This window comes from Syngnathoides biaculeatus, chromosome 14 (assembly GCF_019802595.1).
Source record: "Syngnathoides biaculeatus isolate LvHL_M chromosome 14, ASM1980259v1, whole genome shotgun sequence".
Classification (NCBI taxonomy): Eukaryota; Metazoa; Chordata; class Actinopteri; order Syngnathiformes; family Syngnathidae; genus Syngnathoides; species Syngnathoides biaculeatus.
The window spans coordinates 3,755,567-3,767,500 of record NC_084653.1 but is presented as its reverse complement, the minus strand read 5'-3'; the positions used below and the strand labels follow the sequence as shown (position 1 = coordinate 3,767,500).

General features: G+C 40.1%; 1 protein-coding gene across 5 annotated transcripts in view; it reads left to right on the top strand.

The window, feature by feature from the left end:
• Positions 1 to 11,517, top strand: part of LOC133512399 (inactive dipeptidyl peptidase 10-like) — a 150,952-nt gene extending 139,435 nt beyond the window's left edge. For all 5 annotated transcript variants that reach the window (XM_061841981.1, XM_061841980.1, XM_061841979.1 and 2 more), the window contains 6 exons: positions 1,461 to 1,515; positions 2,298 to 2,397; positions 2,722 to 2,780; positions 5,128 to 5,200; positions 5,486 to 5,559; positions 9,036 to 11,517. In XM_061841981.1, the coding sequence (XP_061697965.1) occupies positions 1,461 to 1,515; positions 2,298 to 2,397; positions 2,722 to 2,780; positions 5,128 to 5,200; positions 5,486 to 5,559; positions 9,036 to 9,173 (499 nt within the window). In that variant the 3' untranslated portion in view covers positions 9,174 to 11,517. The remainder of the gene's footprint in view (positions 1 to 1,460; positions 1,516 to 2,297; positions 2,398 to 2,721; positions 2,781 to 5,127; positions 5,201 to 5,485; positions 5,560 to 9,035) is intronic.
• The last annotated feature ends 417 nt before the right edge of the window (positions 11,518 to 11,934 follow it).

Genomic DNA, 11,934 nt, shown 5'->3' with positions numbered 1-11,934 from the left:
CTGATCTGGAGAAGATCTGTGTGGAGGAGTTGGCCATAACCCCCCCTGCAGCGTGTGCAAACCTGGTGAATAACTAGAGGAAATGTTTGGCCTCTGTAATTGCAAACAAAGGCTTTTGTACCAAATATTAACATTGTTTTTCTCAAGTGTTCAAATACTTACTTGCAGCTGTATCACACAAATAAATCGTTAAAAAAAAAAATCATAAATTGTGATTTCTGGATTTTTCTTTTTAGATTATCTCTCTCACTGTGGACATGCACCTACGACGAAAATTTCAGACCCCTCCATGATTTCTAATTGGGAGAACTTGAAATATAACAGGGTGTTCAAATACTTATTTTCTTCACTGTATGTCTAAAATAAAAAAGTCACAACAAAAAAATTACTTTTTATAATCAAATCAAAATAGTGTGGTACTAGTGAAACTGTGCATTACTTTGCACTTTAATGGTATTATACCAAAACTATGCATTGGAGATTCAATCATCACATCTCATGTCCTTTATTTCCACTAATCATATATCACTAAGTTTTGTCATCTGCAAAATGCTCGCTTATGGTTGAATTACTGTGGTGGGGAAATTAATGAGGCGGCATGGTGGAGGAGCTGGGAAGCGGTGGCTTCACAGTTCTGAGGACCTGGGTTGCATCCCTGGCCTCCCTGTGTGGAGTTTGCATGTTCTCCCCGTGCCTGCGTGGGTTTTCTCCGGGCACACCAGTTTCCTCACACATCCAAAAAACATTCAACATTAATTGGACACTCTAAATATCCCCTAGGTGTGATTGTGAGTGTGGCTGTTTGTCTCTATGTGCCCTGCAATTTTACTGTACATTGATAGTCATAACGATTTCTGATCATTAATACTGATCTGACTCAACATTCACTACCAAAATACAAAATCTTACAGTGGCTTGTGGATTCTTTCAATTCTTATCTCTAGTGTAATCATCTCAAGTACTGTGTTTTTGCAGTATTGTAGACACTGACCGTTTCTTAGCAGATAGGAGATGGGGAAAAACATCATTACACAGCTTAAACCACAGGAAAGTTGGTCAGGATAATCAAGAGAGACAACCAATAAAGCAGTATGTGTTTACCTATTTAATGTACCAGTACAGCATTCTACGACATGGCTCTCTAATTCTCATGTATTTATTTACTGGTATCTCAAAGTGTGTTATTGATTGAATACTAGAAATGTAATATTTGCTCCTAATCTTAATTGATCATCAAAAGTAGTATGAGTCATTGCATTCATCCAGTAATTAAATTTTTTACCTTTCTTTTCAACTGGAGAGATGCAGGTCACAAATGATTCTCAAAATTTAATCGTCGCACAAAATGGTAAATGGATAAACAATAGCTGGTAGTTAATGGCCGTTGCCTCCTGATTTAAAGTTGTTTCAGATGTTACATGTGTTCAAAATTTCCATTTAATTATCTTGTGTTCTTCCAGCTACATGATGAACTTTCCATACATTGATAAGACCCGCATAGCAATTTTTGGAAAGGTGAGCCCATGGTTTTCATCATATTTTGCATGCAGCAAAATAGTTTTATGTGGAAGTAAATATGTGCCGCCAGGATTTGAATTTAAAATGCCACTGAAAATTTCATGTTGTAATATTCACATTGTTATTTTAATCTGATCACATTTTCAACAGCTGTATTTCAGTTTAACTTTTCAATGTTAACAAATTTGCCATACAAAAAAAATTCAAGATTTAAAATTTTAAAAAGCACAATATTTTCAGTCTCCTGAGATTCAACTGGCTACAAGTCGCTGTCTGAAATTCAATTGGCTACAATTCACTGTCTAAAATTCACCGTTTAAATTCAGTGTTAACACACAGCCAATCCAGTTACGCTCTCTTTGTATGTGACGTCATGTGACTAAGAAAGCGTAACTTGATTGGCTGGGTGTTGGTTCTGACCTGAAGTACCCTGCCTTCTTAACACTGAATTTAAAGGTTGAATTTTTTTATATGGCAAATCTGTTAACATTGAAAAGTTAAACTGAAAAAGAGCTATTGAAAATGTGATCACTTTGAAATAACTATGAATTTTACAACATAACATTTTCAGTGGCATTTTTAATTCAAATCCTGGTGGCACATATTTACTTCCACAGTTTAAAAAATGTATTTTTCCGTTAAGCTTTTCACACAAACAACTGGTGGAAAAAGACAATCTCACAGATCTTGACCATGTTATTTTTGATAAATCTTGCAACATGTTTTGTATTTACTTCACAAGTTTGTGTAAGTGATGTTTTTTTCTTTTTCCCCCCCAGGGTTATGGAGCCTATATGGCATTAATGCTGCTGAAGTCTACGGACAGTGTCTTCAAATGTGCATGTGCTATGTCACCCATGACAGACTTGAAGTTGTATGGTGAGCATGAAAGTTTCCAAAAACCGAAAATGTAATGTCTCAAATGAAGGGAAGCTATTTTATGAAATAATTTGCCTGATATTTTGCTATAATTTGGAAGAGACATTCCAGTATTCAAGTGCAATATGTTATATTATCATACCTGTCTGGAGGCATCATGTACCGTTTAATATTGGCTGGAAACATATTTTAGTCAAATAAATGACAGGGAACTTTTTACACACACAAGGGTCCATGTACTTCCCTGAAAAATAATTATTCTAAAAATCATATATATTACACTCTCAACATCTGATAAGAATGTGTAAATTGTCATTCATATAGCATCAGCCTTCTCGGAGAGATACCTTGGCATGCCTGTACGAGATGACAGAAGATACCAGGTGGGTCCACTACTTCTCATTTATACTTCAATTCTCTCAGATTGCAGCTTGTGGGAACATTTTTAACACACAATACAGGCAATTACACGTATTTACTGTTAGTTCTGCCAGAGTAAGCAAAGCTTTGATTGCCAATCAACACTTTGATGATTGTATTTAATGGTGTATTTAGACGTCATTTGCTTTTAAAAGCTGTAACAGGATGTTTAGCATGCCGTAAAACTTTGCCAAACAAATATTGGCGTTCATCTTGAATTTGTAAGTCCGGTGTGATGGAGAAATATGTCAGAATTGTACAGGACATGTATGAGGGTAGCAGAATAGTGATGAGGTGTGGCGTAGGTGTGACAGAAGAGTTTAAGGTGGAGGTGGGACTGCATCAGGGATCAGCTCTGAACCCTTCCCGTTTGCTGTGGTAATGTATACGGATTAGAGACGGTGGCACTGAAGATACAACAGCAAGCAGAATTTGAGGTGGCAGAAATGAAGATGCTGAGGTTCTCGCTAGGAGTGAGCAGGTTGGATAAGATTCAAAATGAGCTCAGAGGGACAGCTAAAGTTGGATGTTTTCGAGACAAGGTTCGACAGAGCTGACTTTGATGGTTTGGACGTGTCCAGAGGTGAGAGACAGTCTTGGTCGAAGGGTGCCTAGGATGGAGATGAGAGCCATATACAGTGAAGAAAATACATTTTTGAACACTCTGGTATCTTGCAAGTTCTCCCACTTAGAAATCATGGAGGGGTCGGAAATTTTCATCGTAGGTGCATGTCCACTGTGAGAGAGAAAATCTAAATGGAAAAATCCAGAAATCACAATGTATGATTTTTTTTTTTTTTTTTTTTTTTTAGATTTATGTGTGATACAGCTGCAAGTAAGTATTTGAACACTTGAGAAAAACAATGTTAATATTTGGTACAAAAGCCTTTGTTTGCAATTACAGAGGCCAAACATTTCCTCTAGTTATTCACCAGGTTTGCACACGCTGCATGGCCAACTCCTCCACACAGATCTTCTCCAGATCAGACAGATTTCTGGGCTGTCGCTGAGAAACACGGAGTTTCAGCTCCCTCCAAAAATTTTCTATTGGGCTTATGTCTGGAGACTGGCTAGGCCACACCAGAACCTTGATTTGCTTCTTACGGAGACATTCCTTGGGTTTCCTGGCTGTGTGCTTCGGGTCATTGTCATATTGAAAGACCCAGCTATGACCCATCTTCAATGCTCTGACTGAGGGAAAGAGGTTTTTCCCCAAAATCTCACAATACATGGCCGTGGTCATCCTCTAGTTAATACAGTGCAGTCATCCTCTCCCATGTGCAGAAAAACACCCACAAAGCATAATGCTACCACCCCATCATCCTTCACAGTAGGAATGGTGTTCTTGGGATGGAACTCATCATTCACCTTCCTCCAAACACGTTAAGTGGAATTATGACCAAAAAGTTTCATTTTGGTCTCATCTGACTACAAAACTTTCTCCCTTGACTCCTCTGTATAATCCAAATGGTCATTGGCAGACTTAAGAAGGGCCTTGACACGTGCTGGTTGAAGCAGGGGAACCTTCCGTGCCATGCATGATTTCAAACCATAACATCTTACTGTATTACCTACAGTCACCTTGGAAACAGTGGTCCCAGCTCTTTTCAGGTCATTGACCAAGTCCTGTCGTGTTGTCCTGGGCTGATTCCTGACCATTCTAAGGATCATTGAGACCCCACGAGGCGATATCTTGCATGGGACTCCTCTCCGATTGAGTTTGATTGTCATGTTATCTTCTTCCATTTTCTTATGATTGCTCCAACAGTGGACCTTTTTTTAACCAAGCTGCTTGGCAATTTCTTCGTAGCCCTTTCCAGCCATGTGGAATTGTACAATTTTATCTGTAGTGTCTTTGGACAGCTCTTTGGTCTTGGCCATGTTACAAGTTTGAGTCCTACTGATTGTAGGGGTGAACAGGTGTCTTTATGCCGCTAACGACCTCACACAGGTGCATCTGATTCAGGATGATACATGGAGTGGAGGGGGACTTTTAAAGGCAGACTAACAGGTCTTTGATGGTCAGAATTCTTGGTGATAGATAGGTGTTCAAATATTTATTTGCAGCTGTATCACACAAATAAAGTGTTAAAAATCATATATTGTGATTTCTGGATTTTTCTTTTAAGATTCTCTCTCACAGTGGACATGCACCAACAAAGAAAATTTCAGACCCCTCCATGATTTCTAAGTGGGAGAACTTGCAAATAGCACGGTGTTCAAATACTTATTTTCTTCACTGTATATATACACAGTCATTTTTACTACCGGCAATTTTATTGTGGCTCCCCTGTTCTCATTACATTCCAGTTCTCCAGTGTGCTGCAGAATGTTCATGCACTAAGAGAGCAGACACTGATGCTGGTACACGGCACAGCAGATGGTAAGTGAAAATAAATTGTCCGAAAATGAATTTGCTGTATCTGTTGTGAATCACTGCTGAGCACAAAGTAGCAAGTATTCCAAAAAGGTAATGAGGCTAATGTTTTTCATATAAAAAACAAAATAAAGTAAAGGAAAATGTGTTGCTTGAATTGATTCAGGAATATTCAGAGGATATTATTCTCTGATGAACCATGAATGCCAAAAATGTTGATGCATTTCAACTCAACAATGTCTCAATGTCAGTAGGAACTGTGCTGACACATTTTCACTTTTGTGTTTGCAGCCAACATCCACTTTCAACATACTGCTGAGCTAGTCAAGAACCTTGTGAAAGTTGGAGCAAACTACTCAATGCAGGTGACTGTCACAGAAGAAAGGACCTGGAAAAATATTTCTTGTTCATTTAAAATGTTCACTCAAAAGGACCATAATTTTGTGAAATACGTATCCGTCATCACGAACTGGAAATGTGGAGCGGATGGCAATATGACAATTATTTCAGCTCTTTGAATTGTCTCAAAACCTACAGTTATGATAAAATGTAATATGTAGGATTTGTGTATAGAAAATAACTTGCTCTGCTGCTTTAGTGCAGCGGCAACCATAAGAAAATAATCACACAGTGCATAGCCATTAAAAGGCTTATGTGAGGGTTGAAATATTTTTCTTTTTTGTCCTTGTGTGGTACTCTAAATCATAATTATACATTTTTAACATTTGCACAATATATCTTCAACAATGATTTACAAAATCAACATCCTGTAACTGTAGGGGTTGCAAGTACATTACAGAGCGAATTACAACTAGAAAAAAAATCCCAAGGAAATTTTCAATAGGTTTTTTAGATGTTGCATATCTGAAATGCACACTCATGGAGGATTTTTTTTTCTAAATTCTAAGCACTAGGTTAGCCTCCACCAGTCAAAACCAAAAGACTAATAGACAATAGATTGTATTACAAACTATGAAGGAAATACTCCAAAAATGTTGGAAGCAAACTTCATGAATTATAATAGCAACCGTTCAGGTTAGGTGTTAATATAAAATTGAGTTGATTGCATGCTCAACAGTAGTCTGTTCTTACTATGCCCATGGGCATGCTGGCACCTATCTCAACTAACTCTGGTTGAGCGGCGGTGTACATCATTAAGAGGTTACCAATCGGAGGGGACACATAGACAAACAAAAATTCAAACTGAAAGTCACCCCTAAGCAATTTAGTCATAAATTAACCTATCGTCAACGTATCATGTTGATTTTAGTTATTGCCCCCTGGCTCGGCGCCTGTACATTGAGGTTCACCCTGATGGATAGAAGGTAGCCTCTCTCCATCTTTGGTTGTGGGAATGAGTCCCGACTGCTGTTTGTGCCGATCCACCAAACAACAGTTCAGAGTACCCACCCTGTTTGGAGTCCTTAGAAGGAGTGCAGGAGAGCAATCCCTCTGGGGACTCCATCATTCTGCTAAGGGACTTCAATGCCCAAGTGGGCAATGACAATGATATCTGGAAAGGCATGTTTGGTAAGACCCCTTCCCCCAGATTTGGTTCTGGACTAGGCAGGGGACATTGAGTCTGAGTGAACAATGTTCCGCACCCCCATTTAATGGACTGAGGCAGCCAACAGGAGCCTTGGTCGTAAGGTGGTCGGTGCCTGTCATGGCAGCTACCCCCGTACACAGAGGTGGACATATGAGGAAGCAGAGTCTGGGTTCCCTGAGGCGAGCTCTTCTAATTCTGGGGTTGAGGTTACTGAGGTGGTTGAAAAGCTCTCCGGCGGCAGGGCCCCAGGGGTGGATAAGATTCAACCAGAGTTTCTAAAGGCTCTGGATGTTGTGGGGTTGTCCTGGTTGACACACCTCTGCAACATCACATGGACACCGGGGACAGTGCCTCTGGATTGAGAGACTGGGGTGGTGATTCCCTTTTTTGAAGGTGGACCAGAGTGTGTGTTCTAACTACTGGGGGATCACACTCCTCGGCCTCTCTGGTAAGGTCTATTCAAGGGTGCTGGAGAGGAGGGTCAATCGGGAAGTCGAATCTCAGATTCAGGAGGAGCAATGTGGTTTTAGTCCTAGCCATGGAACAGTGGACCAGCTCTACACCTTCGGCAGAATCTTTGAGGGTGCATGGGAGTTCGCCAAACCAGTCTACATTCTTGTGGACTTGGAAAAGGTGTTCGACCATGTCCGTCAAGGAGTCCTGTTGGGGTTCTTCGGGAGTATGTGGTACCGAACCCCCAGATACGTAATTTTTGGTCCCTGTATGACCGGTGCCATTGAGTTTGATCCACATTGCTGGCAGTAAGTCGTTTCCGGTGAGACTTGGACTCCACCAAGGCTCCCCTTTGTCACTGATTTTGTTCATAACTTTTTTGACATAATTTCTAGGCGCAGTCGAGGAATAGAGGATGTCCAGTGTGATGGCCTCAGCATTGCATCTCTGCTCTTTGCAGATGATGTGGTTCTATTGGCTTCATCTTGTTCATAACTTTTTTGACAGAATTTCTAGGCGCAGTCAAGGTATAGAGGATGTCCCGTCTGGTGGCCTCAGCATTGCATCTCTGCTCTTTGCAGATGATGTGGTTCTATTGGCTTCATCAGGCCTTGATCTCCACTGCTCACTGGAGCAGTTTGCAGCTGAGTGTGTAGTGGCTGGGATGAGAATCAGCACCTCCAATTCTGAGACCATGGTCATCAGCCGGAAAAGGGTTGCATGCCCTCCCCGGATCGGGGAGGAGATCCTGCTCCACGTGGAGGAGTTCAAGTGTCTTGGGGTTTTGTTCACAAGAGAGGGAATAATGAAACCGGAGATCGACAGGTTGATTGGTGCAGCATCTGCAGTGAGCGGTCCATTAGACTAAAGAGGAAGCTAAGCTGAAAGGCGAAACTCTCAATTTACCAGTCGATCTATGTTCCTGCCCTCACCTATGGGCACGAGCTGTGGATTATGACCGAAAGAACAAGATCCCAGATACAAGCAGCCAAAATTAGTTTCCTCCACAGGGTGTCCGGGCTCTCCCTAAAAGATAGAATGAGAAGCTTGGTCATCTGTGAGGGGCTCAGTGTCGAGCTGCTGTTCCTCTGTATTGAGAGATGCCTTGGACATCTGATCCGGATGCCTCCCAGACGCCTCCCTGCTGAAGTGTTCCGGGAACGTCACGCTGGAGAGACTATGTCTCTCGGCTGGCCTGGGAAAGCCTCAGGATCCCTTCGTGAGACCTGGATGAAGTGGCTGGGGAAAGGCAAGTGTCGGTATCCCTGCTAAAACTACTGCCCCCACAACCCAACCCAGAAAAGTGGAAGAAGATGAGTAGATTGATGGATGTTACAATTTAGTGCTTGTGTATGTATAAAACTGTGCCTCTGAGAAAACTCCTGGCTCCTGCTTTTCTTTTTTTTTCCACTACTGAATGTAATGGTGTACTGATGCAGTGGCCTGACTTCAGTGCAGAGAGCATGAGTTCAGTTCCCACTTAGTGATGGTGTGAATGTGAATGGTTGTCTATTTCTATATGTGTCCTGCAATTGACAAGGCTCACTAATGGTATACTGGTGCAGTGGCCTGACTTTGGTGCGGGGCGCATGGGTTCAGTTCCCACTCAGTGACAATATGAATGTGAGTGTGAGTGGTTGTCCATGTCTACATGTGTCCTGAGACTGACTGATTAGAAACCAGTTCAGGGTATAGTTGGTCTTTCGCCTGAAGTCAGCTGGGATAGCCTCCAGCACACCGTGACCTATACCAGGATAAGCGGTGTTGAAAATGGATTGATGGAGATTTGCTTCAGCATTTACTTACGACCCGTTTGCAAATGTGGCTTCTTCCCACCAGCTCTACCCAGATGAGGGCCATTTCCTGACTCGTCAAAGCAACCAGCACCTGTATGCCACTCTTACCACCTTCTACAGGGAGTGCCTGAAGGAGGAGTTGCTCCCACTGAATGACGATGAAGAGGAGCAGGAGGAGTAGGCAGAAGCCTTTTTTGCATTTGGACCGCACGCTATACGGACATGGCCAGTGTAGTTTAGAGCGGCTCATGCGCTTAAAAGTGTGTTATAAAGACAATTTATGATCATATATGATGACAGTAACACTTTTTACTGTGGGGACTTGAGGTAGGAAATGGCCTCATAAATGATTTAAGTTCTACTCCAATTATTGTCAAAGCACACTGAACACTCTCCTTGTCTTTTACGAGATCTCTTGTCACGCTTGTTGTCATTCCATGTGATTTCATTGCATGGTTCTTTTTCTTGTGATGACTTCCATTCCCTTCACCTTCACTAACTTCTTTGTGGTAACAAACAACAATGGAAATCACATTTTATCTTACCTCTATCTTACCTCTTTGGTTGTTGGATTGCAACAGTCACTAGAATATCTGGCAAAAAGTTAAGCACTGTTTCTCGTTTAGGATCTGAAATGGGTTACACTTGATCCATCTATGTGCAAAAAAAAAGAAAAAAATAGCAATGTACACCTAAAACATGGGCAAAGCAATTTACATAAGTATTCTAACTTCAGTATTTCACAACAGTGTGTAGCTTGACAAAATCTCTTGAATTATCAGAAGGATAAAAAAAAACATACTTCTCTACTAAACAACGTATTTTGTCAGGTATTCTATTCATTACTCATGAGAAGAGGCAATGTATTGATGCACCAAAAAAAGACCGTCCTTAGCTCCTCTGATCATGATTAAGTGCAATTCTTACTGCAATTTTCCACTATTCCCCCTGAAATTAAAACATTTTGTCAATATCACATCTATTGTACAGAGTCTTTGTGAAGACGTACAATGCCAAATGACGTTCAACTCATTGTAATATATCATGTGGGCAGTGGTAGTTTTGCATTAGTAATGTAATGTAAACTGATGTCAACTCAGGTGTTCAAGAAATAGAGTTTAGGATGCAAAAGATAAGACTCAGTCGTATGGTCTCAAATAAGTTTCTCCATGAAAATAAATTACAGGTCACATGGTACTGGTAATTTCCATTTCAGAATATGTTATTTAATACTAATGCAGTGACATCTCAAAAGTGGTGCATATTCTTTTTCAGGATATTCTCCAAAGACCTAATATTTGAAAATATATAGAAATGGAAATTATAACGTGGATTTTTTTTTGTAGTATCATTAAGGTGTGTGCATGTCTACAGGGAATGTGTCAAGTTTTGCCACTTTTGTACAGTACAATACAGCAAAGTGTGTACATAATATATTTTTGAGATGTCTCGTAGAAAGTTGAGTCTAAAGGGAATTTATTGCTTTGACTTTGATGTATTGTTTCCATTATATTTTATCTCTAGTGTTAATTTTATTAGAATGGATTTTGTAATGCTTGGTCTTTTTTTCCTTGCCATTTTAAAAAGGGAAAGGACAGTGTCGTGGTGTTGGGGTTGCTGTGATTGTCCTCTAGCAGTGGGTATAAATGGGTAATTAATAATAATTAAACAAATGAATAGACACCAATGTGTATCAAGTCAGAAATGTACACACATAACCAATGATATTTACTGTAACTACAGCAATAAAATGAATGATTCAGTCACTTTAGAAGCTGTGGTGTAGTTACCTTCTCCTGGGAGATTGAATAAAACCGTCCCAAATAGTGAGGAACAGTAATGACAGTCAAATGTAATTGAATAAATGTACTGTTCACAACAAAAATGCCGAATTGGACAGAAGAAAGGCATGAAAAGTTGATCAAAGCATTGTATCTTTGTGACATGCTGTTAAGAGGTTCAACAAAATAAAGTTGGTGCTTTAAATTGTTGTTTCCCAATAGGAACCCCAGGGGTTGTGTTTCTTTCGTCTATTTACTGTATTTTTTTGCAAGTTCGAAATCCCCGGTAGGTGTGTGAGGGTCATTAGCCAACAATAATTTGTTGGCCATTGTTGAGTTCTGTCTCGTTCAGTTACATCGCTTACGATATGTTTTAGCTTCTAAATTAGTTAAAATTTTGCGAGCAATTTAAAGAAGGTGTTTCCAGACATTCTCAGCATCCATAACTGATTTACATATATTGTACTGATCAAACACTGCTGTCTACAGGATGTAGAGTGGGAGTATATTTAAGTCAATTACATTGACACACATTAGCCCATTTCACCCCTCAGTGCACAGAAAATGTAAACATTTACAACATTAAGTGCAAGAATTAGACTGTCACACAATGGATGATCTGGTAATTTCAACAAATCCGGACCCGTATGTTGGGTGGAGCAAATTACTATACCTTTGAAAGCAAAATAAGATTGAGATTAAATGCTTTTTAACAATGAAAGGAGAACTTCTGTGTTCAGCCTCTTTTTTTCCACCCCCCCAACACACACACACACACACACACACACACACATACATGCAACTGTACTTGGTTTGTTCATGATCACTAAGAAATGTTACACTGGATGAGGAAATTATTCTCCATGTACATGCTGTGTGTTGAGCAACTGACAGCAACAACTAACAAACAAGACTAATTTCACCGGATATAAAACTGAAAAAAAACGGTCTGACAAATTGGTTTTGTTCTGTTCTGGCTCGCAGTCCAAACATTTCTTCTTTATTCTAGTGTAAGTTTGAAGATTCCTTAAAAATTGTGAAATGATGTCTTTAATCTTAATTACCTCAGGGATCATTGTTCATGGAGTGTAGTATAAAAACTATAAAACTCCTTGAACAGTTGAAAAAGATTGAGAATTGATTTGTATAAATTTATGGAGA